The sequence below is a fragment of the Ammospiza nelsoni genome, chromosome 13, assembly GCF_027579445.1.
Source record: "Ammospiza nelsoni isolate bAmmNel1 chromosome 13, bAmmNel1.pri, whole genome shotgun sequence".
In the NCBI taxonomy this organism is placed as follows: Eukaryota; Metazoa; Chordata; class Aves; order Passeriformes; family Passerellidae; genus Ammospiza; species Ammospiza nelsoni.
The window spans coordinates 19,929,819-19,950,611 of record NC_080645.1 but is presented as its reverse complement, the minus strand read 5'-3'; the positions used below and the strand labels follow the sequence as shown (position 1 = coordinate 19,950,611).

Genomic DNA, 20,793 nt, shown 5'->3' with positions numbered 1-20,793 from the left:
CAGGGCTAAGAAAGCTGCTGCCAAATTTCTCCCTTAGCTGAGCTGGTGTCTCCTGGACCCTGCGGGTTTTTAACAACTCTTAATCCCTGTTTTCCCAGTGTCTCTGTGAGCAGAGCTGATCCATGAAAGAATTTTCTGAATTACAATGGAGCTCCTTGTGTGCCCACACATGGGCATCCATGGTTTATATTCCCAAAATCTTTGGTCCCTCTGATCCCTGCCCTTCTGAAGCCTAAACCAAGCTTGGACTGAAGTTTGCTCTTTTCCTGATGGGACAGGAAACCATCAGGAAATTATTGATGTGGTTTAGGAGCTGTGCAGGGCTGTTGCTGCCCCTCTTTCCCTTCCACTCAGAAATTTGGGAAGGTTTTTTAAGGTGAGGTAACCTGGTGGGAATTAAGCAATGAGCTCCCCTTCCTACAGCTGAAAAATCTGTTAAGTGATAAATTTATTTCTGGGGTGCTGAGAAGGATGAGGGTGACAATCCCAGGCTGGTGATGGCTGGAATTCTGCTTTTCCCTGCTTTTTGCACTAAATTTATCTCTGAGGTGCTGAGAAGGATGAGGGTGACAATCCCAGGCTGGTGATGGCTGGAATTCTGCTTTTTTCCCTGCTTTTTGCACAGCTCCTGCTGTGGTACTGACCTGGGTGAGTGACATGGAGCTGCCAGGGTTTTGTGCCTGTAGAATTGATTTATTTTGGAGCAAATGGGGTTTGTGCCTGGAAAAATGATTTATTTTGGAGCAAATACTGGAATTTCAGTGCTGCTGGGTTAAGGCAGTTGTTCCTCCTGGGTCTGTCCTTCCCAAAAAGCTGTGGAACCCAGGGAGGCCAGGAGAGAAACCTGAGCCTTGCCATGATCCCAGATCTTTATTTCATCCTCCCCTTTGGGCCCCAGCCACTCTCTGCTCCCTTCCCTCCAGAGCAGCAGCAGGACGTGCTGGAGCAGCCTCAGGTGAGCTGAGTGTGCCAGGGCTCTGCTTGCTCCCCTCCTGGTGTGTTCCCCTTCCTCCTGCCCTGGGAGGGGGTCAGACCTCATCATCCTCACTGGGAATTTGGGGTGTTTGTTTGCAGGTAGCCTTGGAGACTGAGAAACCACCCAAATCCTGATCCTGGGGAGAGAAAACCCATGGGGACTGGAATGAGCAAGGTACAGGGGACAGTGGGATGGTGGCCAGCACGTTCTCTCCTTCTGCAGCCCATGGATGCCCTTCCCCGGTCCCTAAATACAGCTGTCTGCACCCTCCCCTTTCCCACAGCCCTTTGGAGTTCCAAGCACTTCAAGAGAATTAGGAAAACAAACAGGGATTTAAATCTGAGCTTTATACCCAGGGTGAAACCTCAGTGTGTGCAGGTGGCAGAAAAGTGACAGCTGGCATTAAATGTCATCCCTGGCGTGGTAAAACCTTGGCATTTTCATCCCCAGGGATAACAGGGAAAATCCCCCCTTCCCACCCTCGGGGTGTGCTCCAGCAATGGGGGAAGTGTGGTTTCAATGCTGCTTTTTCCTCCAGGGCTGGAGGAGGGGATCAATTTCTGTCGCTGTCCTTAAATAACCACTTGGAATGTGAGTCCTCCAGTTTAAAATTAGACTCTGGGACAACAACAGAGAGATCAGATCGGGGCAAACTCCCTCTGCATGGCTCTGATGTGGTTTAACACTGGGGATTCACCCCCTGTGAACTCAGCCTGACAGGCAAAGTGCCTTTTACAGCCCCCAAAGTGCCTTTCACAGCCCCCAAAGTGCCTTTTACAGCCCCCAAAATGCCTTTTACAGCCCCCAAAGTGCCTTTCACAGCCCCCAAAGTGCCTTTCACAGCCCCCAGTGCCACCAAACCCTTTGGGGAGCCCACGCTGTTGTTGTCAAGGGCTGGATTGGTGCAGACCCTTCTGTAGGATCCAATTTGGATTCCCATGACATGCAGGGCTCTGCATTCCCCTTCACAGTTTGTGCTGTGCTGAATCCAGGTGTTTGCACCCAGCAATGGGCTGGGGTTCAGCTGGATGTGACCCAGTGCTGCTGAAAACCCTAAAGCTCCTCAAACCAGGGTTCTTTGACTAGATGGGCACCAGCAAGTCCAGCTGATAACAGCTCTGTTTTTCTGTGCCTCTGGAAATGCTCTGGCAGGTTCTCACACCCCTTAAACACTCTCAGCTGTCCCTTTTCTCCTTCATAACCCTGCAGCAGCGAGTTGGAGACCAAATCTGCAGCCTTGACATCTCTTAAACTGCAATAAATAGAAATCCTGCTATAAATAGCATCCATCCATCCCCAGCTGGCAGACACAACCTTTGGAGCTCCAGAGGATCACATCCAAACTCCTCCCATGCTTGTGCTGAGTTGTTCCTGAGCTCTGCTCTCCTGAGGGGTTTGGGCTCAGCCTTTCCTGCTCATTTATGGGGATGATCCATGGATTTGGGTGCTTGGTTTGGCATGGCCTGGGCAGTTTGGTGCCAGGTGTCCATCCTGGAACCTGCTGGAGATCATGCCCACCACATCAGATGTACCACGTTCCTGGTGCCGTCTGAATTCTCTCTCTCCTTTTTGTCACCTCCCAGATTGTCACCGGCCTCTACCTGGGGAATATTCGTGGTGAGTGAATTCCCTGCCCCTCCCTGGTGCTGTGGGGTCCTTGGGCAGCTGGCAGGGCTGGAGGATTCCTCTCCTTGGCAACTCCATGTGCTCCCAACTGGGAACCTCAGCATCTTCCAGAGCTGCCCCAAATCCTCATCCCAATTTCCAGTGATGCCAGTCCAGCCCAGGAAAGGGATCTGTCCCCTGGGAGCTGTGTGTGATGGTGCTCACACATGTTGAGGGAAGAGATGAGGATCTGACTCCATGTTTCAGAAGGATTGATTTATTATTTTATGATATATATTACATTAAAACTATACTAAAAGAATAGAAGAAGAGGTTTCATTAGAAGGCTGGCTAAGAATAGAAAAAGAAAGAATGATAACAAAGGTTTGTGGCTCAGGCTCTGTGTCTGTGCCAGCTGACTGTGATTGGCCATTAATTACAAACATCTAACATAGACTAATCACCACAGATGCACCTGTTGCATTCCACAGCAGCAGATAACCATTGTTTACATTTTGTTCCTGAGGCCTCTCAGCTTCTCAGGAGGAAAAAATCCTAAGGAAGGGGTTTTTCATAAAACATACCTGTGACAGCTGTGCTCACCAACCATGTTGGAACCCCAGGAAATTCATGGCATATCTGAAACCTCCTCAACAGCAAGGACACAACAGCCTTGTCTGAGTTCTCAGGGTGATTTCTGATTTTAGGGACGGCTTTAGGAACCTGCTGAGCACCCAGTGCATCCCAGGGGTATCCAACCTCCTCCCTGCAGCATGTGGGATGAGGGGCAGGGCTGGAACGGGGATCAGGGGTCCCAGCAGGGCAGGTAATTCCCACGTGGCTCCCGTTTCCAGACTCAGAGGACCACGAGAACCTGCAGAGCAAGGGGGTGACCCACATCCTGTCCGTCCACAGCGGCGCCAAGCCCGTGCTGGAGGTGAGGGCCTGGCTGGGGACACCCGGGGCAGCAGGAGCTGGGAAGGGACACCCGGGGGCTCCTCCTGGCCTGGGGAGAAGAAACGCTGGGTTTGCACCGATTTAAACCAATTTACACCGATTTACACGGAGTTGCACCAATTTATACTGGTTTACACTGATTTACACCAATTTGTACTGATTTACACAGATTTACACCAATTTATACTGGTTTACAATTTGCGCCAATTGGCACCAGGCGATGCTGCCCAAAGGGGCTCAGTGATGGATGTGGGGAGGGGGCAGGGGGGTGTTTGGGTGGATTTTGGGGGGCAGTGGGGTTTTTGGGGGGCAGCAGGGTCCTTGGGTGGTTTTTGGGGTGCAGCGGGGTGCTTGGGGGGCAGCGGGGTTTTTGGGGGGCAGCAGGGTGTTTGGGTGTTTTTTGGGGGGCAGTGGAGTGTTTGGGTGGTTCTCTGGAGTGCAGCAGGGTGTTTGAGTGGTTTTTGGGGGGCAGTGGGGTTCTATGGGGTGTTTGGGTGTTTTTTGGGGGGCAGTGGAGTGTTTGGGTGGTTCTCTGGAGTGCAGCAGGGTGTTTGAGTGGTTTTTGGGGGGCAGTGGGGTGTTTGTGTGGTTTTTGGGGGACACCGGGATTCTTGGGTGGTTTTTGGGGGGGCAGTGTGGTTTTTGGGGCGCACTGGGGTGTTTGGGTGGTTTTGGGGCCAGGCAGCACCCGCAGCGCTGCGGGGCCGTGCCCGGAGGGTGCCCGGTGCCCCTCGGGTCCCCACGAGAGGGCGGCGGCGCCCCGCGAATGGAGCCCCGGCTGGGAGGGGACACGGCGGGACCGCAGCCGGAGCTGGCATCGGTGTGCCCTGCCCGGTGTGCCCTGCCCGGTGTGCCCTGCTCGGAGTCCCCGCTCTGTGTCCCTACTCGGTGTCCCCGGCTCCGTGTCCTTGCTCGGTGTCCCCTGCATGGTGTGCCTTGCCCGTTGTCCCCTGCTCGGTGTCCCCTGCTCGGTGTCCCCGCTCCTCCGGGCTCGCTGCGGGATGCTGGCTGGGGAAACTGAGGCAGGAGGGAGCTGGGCTGGTGGCAGAGCGGTGGGACGGGTCTCTCCTGCACAAATCCTGCCCCGATGGTTCCAAGTGTGAGGAGCAGCTGCAGGTTCGGCTCCCAGAGGAGTGAGGGGCACGGCCATGGGGTGCTGGGGACCTGCTGGGGGACAGGGACACCTTGCACCATCCCAGGGTGCTGCAGCTCCAATGCCCAGCCTGGCCTTGGGCACTGCCAGGGATCCAGGGGCAGCCACAGCTGCTCTGGGCACCTCCCCACCCTGCCAGGGAACAATTCCTATTCCCAATATCCCATCCATGCCTGCCCTGTGGCAGTGGGAGCCATTCCCTGTGTCCTGTCCCTCCATCCCTGTCCCCAGTCCCTCTCCAGCTCTCCTGGAGCCCCTTGAGGGGCTCTGAGCTCTCCCTGGAGCTTCTCCTGTCCAGGTGAGCCCCCCCAGGTGTCCCAGCCTGGCTCCAGAGCAGATTTTTCCCAGCTTTTGGAGCAGCTCCCTGGCTCTCTCCAGCAGCTCCACATCCTCCTGGTGCTGGGGGTGCTTCACCCCAGTGTTGGGGTGCTGCAGAAAGGGAACGGGACCACCAGGACCCCTCATCCTTTTGGGATCCCCAGCAAAACCCGGGCCCTTTCTCCTGCTGAGGCCTTGACTACTGGGAGTGGGACAGAGCCCAGGGAAGGACAAACGGACCGGGCCTGGGGCTGGTGAGCGTGGGGCTGGGCCAGACGGGGAGAAAAGCACACAGAGCGCTTACAACAGAGAGCAAAGCGCTTGGAGCACTTACACTATGGAGCAAAGCACACAAAGCACTTACACCACGGAGCAAAGCACACGGAGAGCTTACAACGGAGAGCAAAGTGCATGGGGTGCTTACAACACAGAGCAAAGCGCTCAGAGCACTTACACCACGGAGCAAAGCGTACAGAGTGCTTACCCCATGGAGCAAAGCGCACGCAGCACTTACACCATGGAGCAAAGTGCTTGGAGCGCTTACACCATGGAGCAAAGCACTCAGAGCACTTACACCATGGAGCAAAGCGCTCAGAATGCTTACACTATGGAGCAAAGTGCATGGAGCACTTACACTACGGAGCAGAGCACACGCAGCCCTTACACCATGGAGCAAAGCGCACACAGCACTTACACCATGGAGCAAAGTGCTCAGAATGTTTACACCATGGAGCAAACAGCACGCAGCCCTTACACAACGAAGCAAAGCATACAGAGTGCTTATCCCATGGAGCAAAGCGCACACAGCCCTTACACCACGGAGCAGAGCGCACACAGCGCTTACACCATGGAGCAAAGCACAGGGTGCTTACACCAGGGAGCAAAGCACATGCAGCCCTTATACCACGGAGCAAAGCTCTCAGAATGCTTACAATGGGGAACAAAGTGCACACAGCACTTACACCACGGAGCAGAGCGCATGCAGCCCTTACACCATGGAGCAGAGCGCACGCAGCCCTTACACCATGGAGCCAAGTGCTCAGAGTGCTTACACCATGGAGCAAAGCGCACACAGCCCTTACACCATGGAGCAAATCACTCAGAATGCTTACAGTGGGGAACAAAGTGCTCGCAGCTCTTACATAATGGAGCAAAGTGTATGCAGCCCTTACACCACAGAGCAAAGCACTCAGAATGCTTACACCATGGAACAAAGAGCCCGCAGCCCTTACACCACGGAGCAGAGCACACACAGCGCTTACACCACGGAGCAGAGCACACACAGCGCTTACACCACGGAGCAGAGTGCACACAGCGCTTACACCACGGAGCAGAGCGCACACAGCGCTTACACCACGGAGCAGAGTGCACACAGCGCTTACACCACGGAGCAGAGCGCTCAGAATGCTTACACCACGGAGCAGAGCGCTCAGAATGCTTACACCATGGAGCAGAGCGCTCAGAATGCTTACACCATGGAGCAGAGCGCACACAGCGCTTACACCACGGAGCAGAGCGCTCAGAATGCTTACACCATGGAGCAGAGCGCACACAGCGCTTACACCATGGAGCAGAGCGCTCAGAATGCTTACACCATGGAGCAGAGCGCACACAGCGCTTACACCATGGAGCAGAGCGCACACAGTGCTTACACCATGGAGCAGAGCGCACACAGCGCTTACACCATGGAGCAGAGTGCTCAGAATGCTTACACCACGGAGCAGAGTGCACACAGCGCTTAGACCACAGAGCAGAGCGCACACAGTGCTTACACCACGGAGCAGAGTGCACACAGCCCTTACACCACGGAGCAGAGCGCACACAGCGCTTACACCACGGAGCAGAGCGCACACAGCGCTTACACCACGGAGCAGAGCGCTCAGAATGCTTACACCACGGAGCAGAGCACTCAGAATGCTTACACCATGGAGCAGAGCGCACACAGTGCTTACACCATGGAGCAGAGCGCACACAGCGCTTACACCACGGAGCAGAGCCCGCGGAGGGGAAGCGGAAGGCCCGGGGGGGTTTTGCAATGTGTCAATCACGGCCCCAGCGGTGACCGCAAACCCCAGCGCTGCTACCATGGTGGGATGGGGATGGGGACGGGGACAGGGATGGGGACAGGGACACCCAGCCCCAGGAGCAGCCCTGGGGTTCATCCTGGCCTAGGGCTGCGGGTTGAGTTTTGGGGTGGGTCAAAATCCTTTTGGCTTCTCCACTATGGATTTGGTGCCTCTTCCCAGCCTGGGGACACGTTGGGATGCACCAGGCGTGGAGCTGTGGGTGGAAATCCTGTGGGTCACCCCAGCACAGAATTACCCCTGTGCCCATTCCTGCTCTGCCCCCTCCTTCCTTAAATAATCCAAATTTTCAGCCTCCTGGGCAGGAGGGTGGTCCAGGTGAAGCTGATGGAGATGGGGCAATCCCTGGCGCTCTGGCTGCAGGATTTCCCCCTATATTTCGCTAAGAAAGGATTTAAAAAGCCACCCCAACCCCCAGATGAAAAAGATCTAAATTTAGCCCCAAGCAGGGAGGATCGAGGAAGCGATGTTTTAAGGGGAGGAAAGTAATCTGACCCAGGCCAGCAGGCAGCAGATGATTTACGGGGTATTAAAAGGACAGGGAGGAAATAACTCATTGATGAGAGTGGCTTTGTCAGTGCACGTCTTCCTGGTGGAGTTTGGGGCTCCCTGGCTCCGTTTTGGGGGGCTCCTGAATATCTGAGTTGTCCCCCCAGCCTGGCCTGTGCTGTGGGATTGAGAGGAAATCAGTGGGGTGGGATGGATGCACTCATCCATTGCAGTGGAGCAAACCCCAAAGTGCTTTTCAGCTTTATCTCCCCTCAAGGTCAACTGAGGAAGGAAAAAAAAGAGAGAGGAATGGAGGATTTTGTGATTCTTGGAGGTGTTTCATGACTGTTTTGTTTTGTATTGCAGGACATGACCTATCTGTGTATCCCAGCCTCGGATTCATCCAGTCAAAACCTGTAAGTGATTTCTCATCCTTTTTCCTGTTGGTCAATAAAAGCTCAGGTTGTGCAGGATGAAGGTTTAGTCCATTCATGCTGTGAAATTTCTCATAATCCCCGAGCTTCCCAGAAGCTGGGGTTCATTTTTGTGTGGTAAATAACATTTTAGGGCTTAAAATCCATTTTTAATGTGTGCTTGCAGTCAGGAAATGTGATTTTTTTGTCAAGTTTCAGAGCTATTCCACTGGGCAGGATTGAAAGCTGGAGTGTTAGAAAGATGATTTGTGTCAGTACTCAGGGCATTTTTTTTTTTAAGAGAAATTTATTAAAATATAAATTATTTTTGCCATTTAAAGCAATGACCCATGCTCATAACTCTTGGAATGCTGCTTGGGAGATGAAGCTGCTGAGAAGAGCTGGGATGAATTCCCAGGATTTTTTGGGATGCTGCTGCTTTGGGTGATGAGCACTAATAAATCATCAATTTCCACCAATAAATCATCAATTTGCACCAGCAAATTGGCAAATCCAGGGGATTTTCCCTCCAATCAAACCCTAAACAGCATCAAAACTTAAATTCCAAGGGAGGTGCTGTTTTTTCCAGCATCCTTGGCAGCAGCCGTGCCTGGGGGTGGTGGAATCCTGCTTGCTCATGCTCTGGCTGAGCGGAAAGAGAAGCTTTACAAGAAAACCCTGCCTCAGCAAGAACTGGGAGTTTTTGGTTGTTATTTTTTCCCCCTTCGCTCATTTCTTTGCGCTCGTGGCGTGTCTACGAAAGGGAAAAAAAATATTTTAAAAAAAGGGGAAAAAAAAAAAAAAAGAAGATAAGGCTGCCTGCAGGAAGGAAGAGTTATTCAAGAAACTATTTTCTGCTTGTCAGTTTATGCCTTGGATTTCACAATCCTGGTGAACTTTGTGTGCTGCTTAGTGTGATTGGGGGGCTCAGCACTAATTCCACTGCCTGATCCCACGCTTGGAAAAGCACAGGCAGAGCTTTCCCTGTGGGAAAAACACCCGTGGAGGTGAGGATGGATGGAGGGGATAAATCCTTTGGGATATGGGACAGGGATGGAGGCATGAGCATGGTGTCCTTGCAAGCAGAGAAAGTCCCTGCTGGTCCTGCCAAGGGGCTGGAGGGGAGCACTGGGATCTGGAGAGTTTGGAGCTCAATGGGCAGCACCTGCAGGCCCTGGGGGATGTTGTGTGCTCTGTGAAGAGCAGCAGGACAAGCAGGGAAATCCCCTGGGATGAGATTTTGATGCCCTGGGAAGGCTGAGCTGGAACAGAGGCTGGACAGAGCTACAGAATAAAGCAGGGATTTATTGAAAGGATCTCCTCAATGGATCCACCCTGGGCAGCACAAGAGCCCAGCCAGAGCTGCACCCAAAATGAACCAAAATGGTCCCAAAAAGAACCCAAGGTGAACCAAAATGGCCCCAAAATGAACCCAAGATGAACCAAAATGGCCCCAAAATGAGCCCAAGATGAACCAAAATGAACCCAAAATGAACCCAAGGTGAACCAAAATGGCCCCAAAATGAACCCAAGGTGAACCAAACTGGTCCAAAAATGAGCCCAAGATGAACCAAAATGGTCCCAAAATGAACCCAAGATGAACCAAAATGGTCCTAAAATGAAGCCAAGATGAACCAAAATGGCCCCAAAATGAACCCACGGTGAATCAAACTGGTCCCAAAATGAACCCAAGATGAACCAAAATGGTCCTAAAATGAACCCAAGATGAACCAAAATGGCCCCAAAATGAACCTAAGATGAACCAAAATGGCCCCAAAATGAGCCCAAGATGAACCAAAATGAATCCAAAATGAACCCAAGGTGAACCAAACTGGTCCCAAAATGAACCCAAGGTGAACCAAAATGGTCCCAAAATGAACCCAAGATGAACCAAAATGGCCCCAAAATGAACCCAGGATGAACCAAAATGGCCCCAAAATGCTCGAGCGCTCCCGGGGTCTCTCCCTGGGATCAGCTCTGCTCCATTTGCACCTTGCAGTTCATTGTCCCATTGCAGCTTTAGCCCCTGCAGTCCCACCCTGCTTGTTTTTCTCTCTCCAGCCCACGGTGTTTGTGCTCTGGGGCTGAGATTTGGATCATTTGTCCTTGGTGCCCAGCTGGAGCAGGAATTGTTTTGTGTCCCTGCTCTGTGCACAGAGCTCAGCATCCCCTGATGTGAGCCCAGACCCACACACTAAAGCAGCACAGAATGTGAAAAACAGAAAAGTTTAACTGTGAGGCATCGCTTTGGGCAGGGAAAACCCTCCCAGATGGTGATGCTCCATTTGCTGGATCATCCTTGGCCTGACATCTCCTTCCAGGAATGAGAGGCTCAGTATTTTTAGCTGCTCACAATGTCAGACCCTCCCTCACCTCCCCTCCTGTTCCTGGGGAGCAGAACCCCCCTGCAATTCCTGAATAAATTCATTTTGGCTGCTCAGACAGCACCGAGCCGGGCACTGCAGGGCAGGGTGAAGAACAAACACCCTCCCCATGGGCCAGCAGGGATGGAGGAGCTCCTGGAGGGCTCCCAGAGGGACAGCAGCTCCCTTGGCAGTGGGAATGACTGCGGGAGGTCAAGCTTTGGCTTCTGAGAAATCAGGAAGGCAGCGAGGGCTCACGCCCGCCCCGTCACGCGCAGCGGAGGAAGTCCAGCATTGTGCAGGGGGTCTGCCAAAATCCACTCTTCTAAGTGGAATTTTTTTGTTTTCTTTTTTTTGTTAAGGTTGGGATTAAATGTGTGGCATGGTATTTTTTTTTTTTAATTTAGATGTTTATTGGTTTTTATTTAAATTATTTTTTTTTGAGAAGGCTGGGATTAAATATGTGAGATGGTATTTTTTATTTTGATTTAGATGCTTATTGGTTTTTATTTATATTACAGGGGTTTTTTTGTTAAGGTTGGGCTAAATGTATGACATGTTATTTTTTGTTTGGGTTTAGGTGTTCATTGGTTTTTATTTATATTACAGATTATTTTATTTATATTATTTATATTACAGGTTACTTTATTTATATTACAGATATTTCACAGATTGTGAGTTTTATAGTGCTTTAATAAGTTAAAAATGGAGTTGTATCTCCCTATTTTTATAAGATTTTTTAAGCATAAACTGTTTAATTAAGAAATGATACTTAAATTATTTATATTTTTAACTTAATAGCTATTTTATAAGTAATTTTTAATGTAATAACTAATTTTTAACTTAATAACTAATTTTTAACTTGATAACTTAATACTTAAAAACTATTTTTTAACTTAATGACTATTTTTTAACTTAACGACTTAATAACTGTTTTTTAACTTAATAGCTAATTTCTAACTTGATAACTTAATACTTAAAAACTATTTTTTAACTTAATAACTAATTTTTAACTTAACGACTTAATAACTGTTTTTTAACTTAATAGCTAATTTTTCACTTGATAACTTAATACTTAAAAACTATTTTTTAACTTAATGACTATTTTTTAACTTAACGACTTAATAACTGTTTTTTAACTTAATAGCTAATTTTTCACTTGATAACTTAATACTTAATAACTATCATTTAACTTAATGACTATTTTTTAACTTAATAACTAATTTTTAGCTTAATAACTTAATAACTATTTTTTAACTTATAACCAATTTTTAACTTAACAATTTAATACCTGCTTAATACCTGTTTTTTAACTTAATAACTGAGATAATACCTATTTTTTAACTTAATAACTAATTTTTAACTTAATAACTTAATAGCTAATTTTTAACTTAATAACTTAATACTTGACTAATTTTTAACTTAATAACTTTGTGAAGAGAGCTCACCATCCCCTAGTATGAAGCTCAGACCCACCCACTAAAGCAGCACAGAACCTGAAAGACAGAAAAGCTCAAACCTGAGGCATCACCTTCAGCTGGCAGAGGAAGGATCGCTGCTCCCACCCACGCTGGTGGCCCCGGGGTGGCGGAAAACCCTTGGGAGTGACAGTGCTGGTGTTTGCAAGGTGCCTGCAGGGACAGGCAGCCCTTCCCTCCTCACCTCTGCCTCTCTCCCTGCAGGCTGCAGCACTTCAAGGAGAGCATCCAGTTCATCCACGAGTGCCGGCTCGCAGGGGGAGGCTGCCTGGTGCACTGGTGAGAGCAGCTGGGAGCCCTCAGAGCCCAGCCAGACTCTGGGTGCTGGGGATGGTGCCCTGGGAAGGCTGAGCTGGAACAGAGGCTGGGCAGAGTTACAGAATAAAGCAGGGATTTATTGAAAGGATCTCCTCAATGGATCCACTTTGGGCAGCACAAGAGCCCAGCCAGGGCTGTACCCAAGGTGAACCAAAATGGTCCCAAAATGAACCCAAAATGGTCCCAAAATGAACCCAAGATGAACCAAAATGATCATCCCAAAATGAACCCAAGATGAACCAAAATGGTCCCAAAATGAACCCAAAATGGTCCCAAAATGAACCCAAGATGAACCAAAATGATCATCCCAAAATGAACCCAAGATGAACCAAAATGGTCCCAAAATGAACCCAAAATGGTCCCAAAATGAACCCAAGATGAACCAAAATGGCCCCAAAATGAACCCAAGATGAACCAAAATGGTCCCAAAATGACCCCAAAATGGTCCCAAAATGAACCAAAATGATCATCCCAAAATGAACCCAAGATGAACCAAAATGGTCCCAAAATGAACCCAAAATGGTCCCAAAATGAACCCAAGATGAACCAAAATGATCATCCCAAAATGAACCCAAGATGAACCAAAATGGTCCCAAAATGAACCCAAAATGGTCCCAAAATGAACCCAAGATGAACCAAAATGATCATCCCAAAATGAACCCAAGATGAACCAAAATGGTCCCAAAATGAACCCAAAATGGTCCCAAAATGAACCCAAGATGAACCAAAATGATCATCCCAAAATGAACCCACGGTGAACCAAAATGGTCCCAAAATGAACCCAAGATGAACCAAAATGGTCCCAAAATGAACCCAGGATGAACCAAAATGGCCCCAAAATGCTCGAGCGCTCCCGGGGTCTCTCCCTGGGATCAGCTCTGCTCCATTTGCACCTTGCAGTTCATTGTCCCATTGCAGCTTTAGCCCCTGCAGTCCCACCCTGCTTGTTTTTCTCTCTCCAGCCCACGGTGTTTGTGCTCTGGGGCTGAGATTTGGATCATTTGTCCTTGGTGCCCAGCTGGAGCAGGAATTGTTTTGTGTCCCTGCTCTGTGCCCTGATGTGAGCCCAGACCCACACACTAAAGCAGCACAGAATGGGAAAAATACAAAAGCCAAAACCTGAGGCATCAGGCACGGGCTCCCAAAAAGTGTCCTTGGGTGTTGAACATCACTGACCCCCTGAGCATCCAAAATGTGTCTTGAGGAGGGGACAGGCAGGTGACAGCAGCAGTGAGAGTGCCAGGAGAGCTCCTCATCCCCTCCAGCCCACATCCCAGGGGGATCTGCATCCCAGGGGTGATTCCTGCGGGATCCCCTCCCTAACGGGCTCCTCCCGGCCCAGCCTGGCCGGGGTGTCCCGCAGCAGCACCCTGCTGGTGGCATACCTGATGACAGTGACAGAGCTGGGCTGGCAGAGCTGCCTGGCTGCCACCAGGGCCGTCCGCTCCTACGCCAGCCCCAACCCTGGCTTCCAGCAGCAGCTGCAGGAGTACGAGAGCACCCTGCTCCACGAGGTGAGGCACCCTCGGGGGGTTTTGGAGGGGTTTGCAACCAGGCACGGCTCCTCTGCATGCAGCTCTTTGCCCCAGTTGGATTTGGGGATGTCGTCTATCTCCTGAGGTTTTGGGGATTTGTGTGCAAAAACAAAAAGAAATTTTAAAAACAAAATTGCCTTGATAATGTGTGAGTGCGCTTTAGAAAAACCCTAAACTTGAAAACCCCAGACTTAAAAACCCCAAACTTAAAACCCTTGGGTACATCTTGGAGGGGTAAACCCCAAACTTGAAATCCTTGGGTGCTTTGGAGGGGTTTGCAACCAGGCACAGCTCCTCTGCATGCAGCTGTTTGCCCCAGCTGGATTTGGGGATGTCATTCATCACCTGAGGATTTGGGGGCTGTGTGCAAAAACAAATTAAAAATTGCCTTGATATTGTGTGAGTGCACTTAAAAAAGTTCTTAACCCAAATTTAAAAACCCCAAACCCCAGACTTGAAAACCCCAAATTTGAAACCCTTGGGTACATTTTGGAGGGGTTTGCAACCAGGCACGGCTCCTCTGCATGCAGCTCTTTGCCCCAGCTGGATTTGAAGATGTCATTTTTCACCTGAGGATTTGGGGGTTTGTGTGCAAAAACAAACAGAAATTTTAAAAAATTGCCTTTGTATTGTGTGAGTGCACTTTAAAAAGCTCTTTAAACCCCTAAACTTAAAAACCTCAAACTAAAAAACCCCAAACTAAAAAACCCCAAACTTGAAACCTTTGTGTACATTTTGGAGGGGTAAACTCCAAACTTGAAAACCCCAAACTTAAAAACCCCAAACTTGAAAGCCCCAAACTTGAAACTCTTGGATGCTTTTGGAGGGGTTTGCAACCAGGCACGGCTCCTCTGCATGCAGCTCTTTGCCCCAGCTGGATTTGGGGGTTGTGTGCAAAAACAAACAGAAATTTTAAGAAATTGCCTTGGTATTGTGTGAGTGCACTTTAAAAAGCCCTTAAAAACCCCAAACTTGTTTTCTGGCGTTGGGATGCAGCAGGAAGGATGGGAGAGCAGTTTGTCCCTTGGGAAGCTCAGGAAGGAGCTGGGAATGCAGCAGGGAGAGGAGGAGTGGGAGGGGAGGAAGGCTCTCGTGAGGAGTTTTGGGATGTCTGGGCACCCTCTGCCACAAGAGCCCTGCTCTAGGGGCAGGTGGAAGGCAGGAGAGGAGAAATCTCCCATTTTCTCCCCAACATGAGGTTTTGGGAGAGCAGGAGCTGAGTCTGGCTGGGTCCCAGCACGGAAGGGAGGATGGAGCAGAGCCCAGCTGCATTCCAGGGAGAGCACTCAGTGCAGGGGTCAGGGCTGCACGTTTGACCTGGAAAGCCTTCGAAAGCAGAGGGAAAAACCTTCAAACGCAAAGGAAAAAATAAACTTAAAAAGCAGAGGGAAAACCTTAAAAAGCAAAGGGAAAAAACCTTAAAAAGGAAAGACCTTAAAAAGCAAAGGAAAAAACCTTAAAAAGCAAAGAGAAAAACCTTAAAAAGCAAAGTGAGAGACCTTAAAAGGGAAAGACCTTAAAAAGCAAAGGGGAAATCCTTAAAAAGCAAAGGAAAAAAACCTTAAAAAGCAAAGGGAAAGACCTTAAAAAGCAAAGGAAAAAAAAAAACAACTTAAAAAGCAGAGAGAAAAACCTTAAAAAGCAAAGGAAAACAAAACTTAAAAAGCAGAAAGAAAAACCTTAAAAAGCAAAGGAAAAGAAAACCTTAAAAAGCAGAGAGAAAAACCTTAAAAAGCAAAGGGGAAAACCTTAAAAAGCAGAGGGAAAGACCTTAAAAAGCAAAATAAAAGGATTTTAAAGCACAGCTCCCACCTGGCTCTGTGGCTGCCTCCAGCCTCCCACTCTGGACTCTGCTCCTTCACCCATCCCAAACCTCCCATGGGGCACAGACAGCTCTGCAAGGGAAGGGAAACCCTGGAAATGATGTGTGCAAGGGGTGTCACAGCTCCCGTCACCCCTAAATCCATGGGAATCCCTTGGGGTATTCCCATGGCAAAGAGGGGATCCCTGTGCTCCCCTTGGGGGGGTTCCCATGGCAAACAGGGGGTCCTTGGGGGGGTTCCCAAGGCAAACAGGGGATACCTGGGGGGATTCCCATGGCAAATAGGGGGTCCCCCTGAGCTTTTGGGGGTGTTCCCATGGCAAACAGGGGGTCCTTGTGCTCCCCCTGAGGCCCTACAGGAGGGATTCCCCAGGCAAACAGGGGGTCCCTGTGGCAAACAGGGGGTCCCTGGGGGGGTTCCTATGGCAAATAGGGGGTCCCTGTGGCAAACAGGGGGTTCCTCTGCTCCCCCTGAGTCCCTGGGGGGGTTCCCATGGCAAACAGGAGGTCGCTGTTGTCCCTCTGAGCTCTTTGGGGATTCCCATGGCAAACAAGGGGTCCCTGTGGCAAACAGGGGGTCCCTGGGGGGGTTCCCATGGCAAACAGGGGGTCCCTGTTGTCCCCCTGAGCCCTTGGGGGATTCCTGTCCTGGCAGGAGGGAGCAGGGACAGCCAGTGACACTGTCCCCAAGGCCAGGTTCCTGTGGCACTGTCCCCAAGGCCAAGTTCCGGTGACACTGTCCCCAAGGCCAGCCCTGTCCTCGGGTGCTGTCACACGGGGGATGTGGCCCTGCCCTGTTGTCGCCACTGCCAGAAACGCCCCTGGAGGAGGCTGGCAGATGCTCCAGGGCATTACAAACCACCCCCGGTGCTGGGGATCCCCTGCAGGGCTTCCCCTGGCAGGGCCAGCTCTGCCCAGCCCTTCCCACAGGCCTGGGCTGGGCCGTGCTGGGCCTCCCTCCATCCCAGCCATTCCTCCTGCTCCCAAAACCCACCCTGGACACCGCAATCTCCTCCTTTTCCCTTCCAAGCTGCTTTCCCCGCCACCTCACAGCTTTGCCAGTGGCTTTGCAGCCCTTTCCCTGGAGCACAACCGAGGGTGGAGGTGCTGGGACGTGTTTTCCTGTCTGTGGGATTTAGCAAGAGCTGCCTTTTCCTTGAAACTCCCACTCGTGTGTGATGTCAGCCCTGGAATGGCCCTGGTGGGTGGGAAACCTCAATCCTGGCTGGCTCAAACCTGTGAGGAACATCCTGGACCTTCTGGGGACCCTCTGGGGCTGTGGTGCCTCAGTTTCCTTCGCTCCAGGGAGCTCAGATGGGAGGAGGGAATGGGGAAGATGCTCCAGCCCCACTGCTGTGGTTTCAGGCTGGGAGGAGGAGGAGGAAGAGGAAGAGGAGGAGGAGTGTGATGCTGTTCACAGGGGTTTTTGGATGAGGGGAGAGACGAGCATCTGACTCCATGTTTCAGAAGGCTTGATTTATTATTTTATGATATATATTATATTAAAACTATACTAAAAGAATAGAAGAAAAGGTTTCATCAGAAGGCTGGCTAAGAATAGCATAGGAAAGAATGATAACAAAGGCTTGTGGCTCGGGCCCTGTGTCCAAACCAGCTGACTGCGATTGGCCATTAATTACAAACAACCACATGAGACCAATCACAGATGCACCTGTTGCATTCCACAGCAGCAGATAATCATTGCCCACACTCCGTTCCTGAGGCCTCTCAGCTTCTCAGGAGGAAAAAACCTTAAGGAAAGGATTTTTCATGAAAAGATATCTGTGACAAGTGGGGTGAGAAGTTCCCCACAACCTCCCGAGGTGCTCTGACATCAAACCTGCCCCACCTTGTCAGGACCAACTGCTTGAGGGGGGAAAAACCAGCTTTGGGAATAATTCCTTACAGGAATTCTGGCACATGAGGAGCAGCAGCAGCTTCTTGGCAAGGAGGAGTAAATAAAGCTGCTGTCCCAGCTGCAGGCAGTGTGGGAAGCTGAGGGTGCTGCCAGCTCTGGGCTGGGGATGTGGGGAGTGCTGGGATGGGGCATCCACTGCATCTGTGGGGACATCCATCCACTGACTTCCTTTTCTAACCCTACCCATCATCCTAGTGCTGGGATGGGGGTTCCACTGCATCTGTGGGGACATCCATCCACACTGACTCCCTTTTCTAACCCTACTCATCATCCTGCTGCTGCTCTTGGTCCCTTCATTCCTTCTTCATCCCTCCAGCCTGAGTGTGAGCTCCTGTAGGATGGGACCTTCCTGCATGCCTGGGGATGTGGGGGTGCTGGGATGGGGCATCCACTGCATCTGTGGGGACATCCATCCACACTGATTTCCTTTCCTAACCCTACCCATCATCCTGCTGCTGCTCTTGGTCCCTTCAATCCTTCTTCTTCCCTCCAGCCTGAGTGTGAGCTCCCATGGGATTGGGACCTTCCTGCATGGAGGGTGTGCTGGGGATGTGGGGAGTGCTGGGATGGGGATTCCACTGCATCTGTGGGGAGATTCATCTACACTGGCTTCCTTTTCTAACCCTACCCATCATCCTGCTGCTGCTCTTGGTCCCTTCCTTCCTTCTTCATCCCTCCATCCTGTGGGATGGGACCCTCCTGCATGCTGGCTGTGCTGGGACGGGGCATCCACTGCATCTGTGGGGTTCTGAGTGTGAGCTCCCATAGGATTGGGACTTTCCTGCATGCTTGCTGTGCCTGGGGTGCTGCAGGAATTGCTTTGCTCGCTGCTTTCCCCCTGCTCTCTCTCTCTCTCTGGGGTTTCTCACCTTTCCAGCTCGCCCTGGAACCTCTCGTGCCTCTTTTCCCGGCAGTACCGCGCCTGGATCCGCCGGGAGTACGGCAGGAACCCCTTCCAGGACCAGGAGGAGCTGCAGCGCCTGCTGGGGCAGCAGCCTGGGGACAGGGATTGATCCTGGCTCTCCTCCTCAGCTCCCACCTTGTCCCCTCCGTGCCGTGCAGGTGGCACCGCTGGTGGCACTGACGGTGGCAGCAGGTGGATGAGCAGATAAAGCAGCCAGGCTGTTCCTGGGGCTTGGAAAATTCAGTTTTCCCTTTGCCAAGCGCCTGCAGGGATTGGTGTGTAGGGCACAAAGCTGCCAGCAGCAGGGTGGAGCAGGGGACAGGAGCACAGAGCCCCTGGCAGCTGCCAGCTCCATGGATGGGGGGCTCTTGGGATCTCTGCTGGTCACAGTGACCCCCAAGATGTGTTAGAAAATCTCTTTTCCCAGCCTGGCAGTTTCTTTCTTTCTTCCTTTCTTTTCTTTTCTTTCCTTTCTTTTCTTCAGTTCTTGTTCTCAAGGTTGTTTATTGTTTCTTATCTATAAAATTTTTTCTCCTGTCCAGCCGAGACTGTCAGAGACTCTCTGCCTCCCCCAGGAGCAGTGTTATCTTTTTATACTAAAAACTATGTGTACAATATTTACAATTACTTCCCAATCACCTATGTTAGACAGTGAGCTTCTACTCTAAACCAATATAAAAGTGCCAACATCAGAGCAGAAGATGGAGGCCAAGAAGAAGAAGAACATACCCAGATTCCTCCATCTTGCCCCTTGAACTCTCATTGTAAAAATCTCAAAAATCTATTTTTCACCCTCTGATAAATTCACTATCATTCTACTTAAACTTTTGTGGCTTGTAATCCTTCGTATAAAGGTTGGTGATTGTTTTTTTTCAGGGGTTAGATCAAAGGCACAGGGGTCTTGGGCTCTGGGGCTTTCCTTATCCCAGCCCCAGGAGTAAGGGGAAAGGAAAACCCAAATTTACCTTTTTTCTGACATTTTCCTTTTCCCAACCTCAGGGATAAGGGGAAAAGTGAATCCAAATTTACCTTTTATCTGGAATTTTCTTTATCCCAACCCCAGGGATAAAGGGAAAGGAAAACCCAAATTTACCTTTAATCTGGCATTTTCCTTATGCCAACCCCAGGGATGAGGGGAAAGGTAAACCCAAATTTAGCTTTTACCTGGCATTTTCCTTACCCCAACCCCAGGAAAAAGGGGAAAGGAAAATCCAAATTTAGCTTTTATCTGGCATTTTCCTTATGCCACCCCCAGGGATAAGGGGAAATCCAGCAGTGCCTGTCCCACTGCCTCCATCCCTGCAGCCAGAGTGGGTTTGGGATTTCCCTGAGCCCCTCTGAATGTCCCGGCTTGCCAAAGAAACCAAAAGCTTGGTTGGATTCACTCATCCCATGGACCAATTTAACTCTGTGCCTCTCCAAAAGCCTTTTTGGTACCTAAACCATGTGGCCATGTCCAGTTTTTCATCCCAAACTCAGATTGTGCTTTTCCAGAGCTTTTTTTTGGCAGGAATTCCCTCATCTCCCTTACAATCCATCCCATCCCATCCCATGGATTCAGCCCTTCAACCCTTCTGTGCCATCTCACCCTTTTACCATAATTACCCTGTTTGTCCACTCAAAAAAAAAAATGTCTGTTCTGCAATTCCTTCTAAGAAAAAAGGGATTCAAAACATTTCTAGGAATTCTCTGGATGAGGATTTTTGGGTACACATCGTGTGACAGCTCCAGGGGTGACTCACCCAGCTCCTAATAAAGACAAAAAGTGATTAAATCCTGAGGGTGCCTGGACTTGATTTGTGGTGTTCCTGGTGGGAATATACAGAAATGGACTGAAATGACCTCCCTGCTTCCCATTTTCTTGATGAGAACCACCAGCAAAACAAAAAGTTTTAAATATTCTGTGTTTAGCCATGATGTACAGAATTTCAGAGGAAAAAGATGTGGTTTTTTCCCATTTATTTAGATGGAGAAAAGGGTCCCTGTGGCTGTTATTCCACATGGAAGTAATGGGAAAGCAATTAATTGATGGAGTGGGCTGAGGGGAGGCTGAGCAATCAACTCAGGAATCAATATTGGATTTAAAGCCTCGTTTTTCATTTTCGGAAGCAGAAAAATGGAACTTGCAGGCAGGAAGAGAAAAGAGAAGAAAGTGGGAGTTAATAGGAAGTCATTGGAGATGGGTGATAAGCAGAGATTAGACGTGCAGGAGGTGTGATAAGCTCCACAGCCCGGGCTTCAAACATTGCCTGGGAACCACGGCCCCAAAGCAAAACCTGGGAAAATCCCCCAGGTTTGGGGAATCACGGGGAATGCAGCAGCAGAACCCTCATGCCTGACATCACAGCCACAACCATGCTCCTAACCCAAATTTTCCTGGATTTGAGGGCTATCCCAAGTGAATATACATGTCTATTTTATATTATTTTATATAATAGATATATCTTTCTATCTATTTTT

General features: G+C 50.1%; 1 protein-coding gene across 1 annotated transcript; it reads left to right on the top strand.

Moving 5' to 3' along the window:
* The first annotated feature begins 918 nt into the window (after nucleotides 1–918).
* LOC132078996 (dual specificity protein phosphatase 22-A-like) lies at nucleotides 919–20,075 on the top strand. Its single transcript, XM_059481399.1, has 8 exons — nucleotides 919–955; nucleotides 1,075–1,150; nucleotides 2,560–2,593; nucleotides 3,436–3,518; nucleotides 7,949–7,998; nucleotides 12,041–12,115; nucleotides 13,497–13,668; nucleotides 18,344–20,075. The coding sequence occupies exons 2-8, from the start codon at nucleotides 1,130–1,132 to the stop codon at nucleotides 18,440–18,442; spliced, it is 534 nt and encodes a 177-aa protein (XP_059337382.1). The 5' UTR covers nucleotides 919–955; nucleotides 1,075–1,129; the 3' UTR covers nucleotides 18,443–20,075.
* The last annotated feature ends 718 nt before the right edge of the window (nucleotides 20,076–20,793 follow it).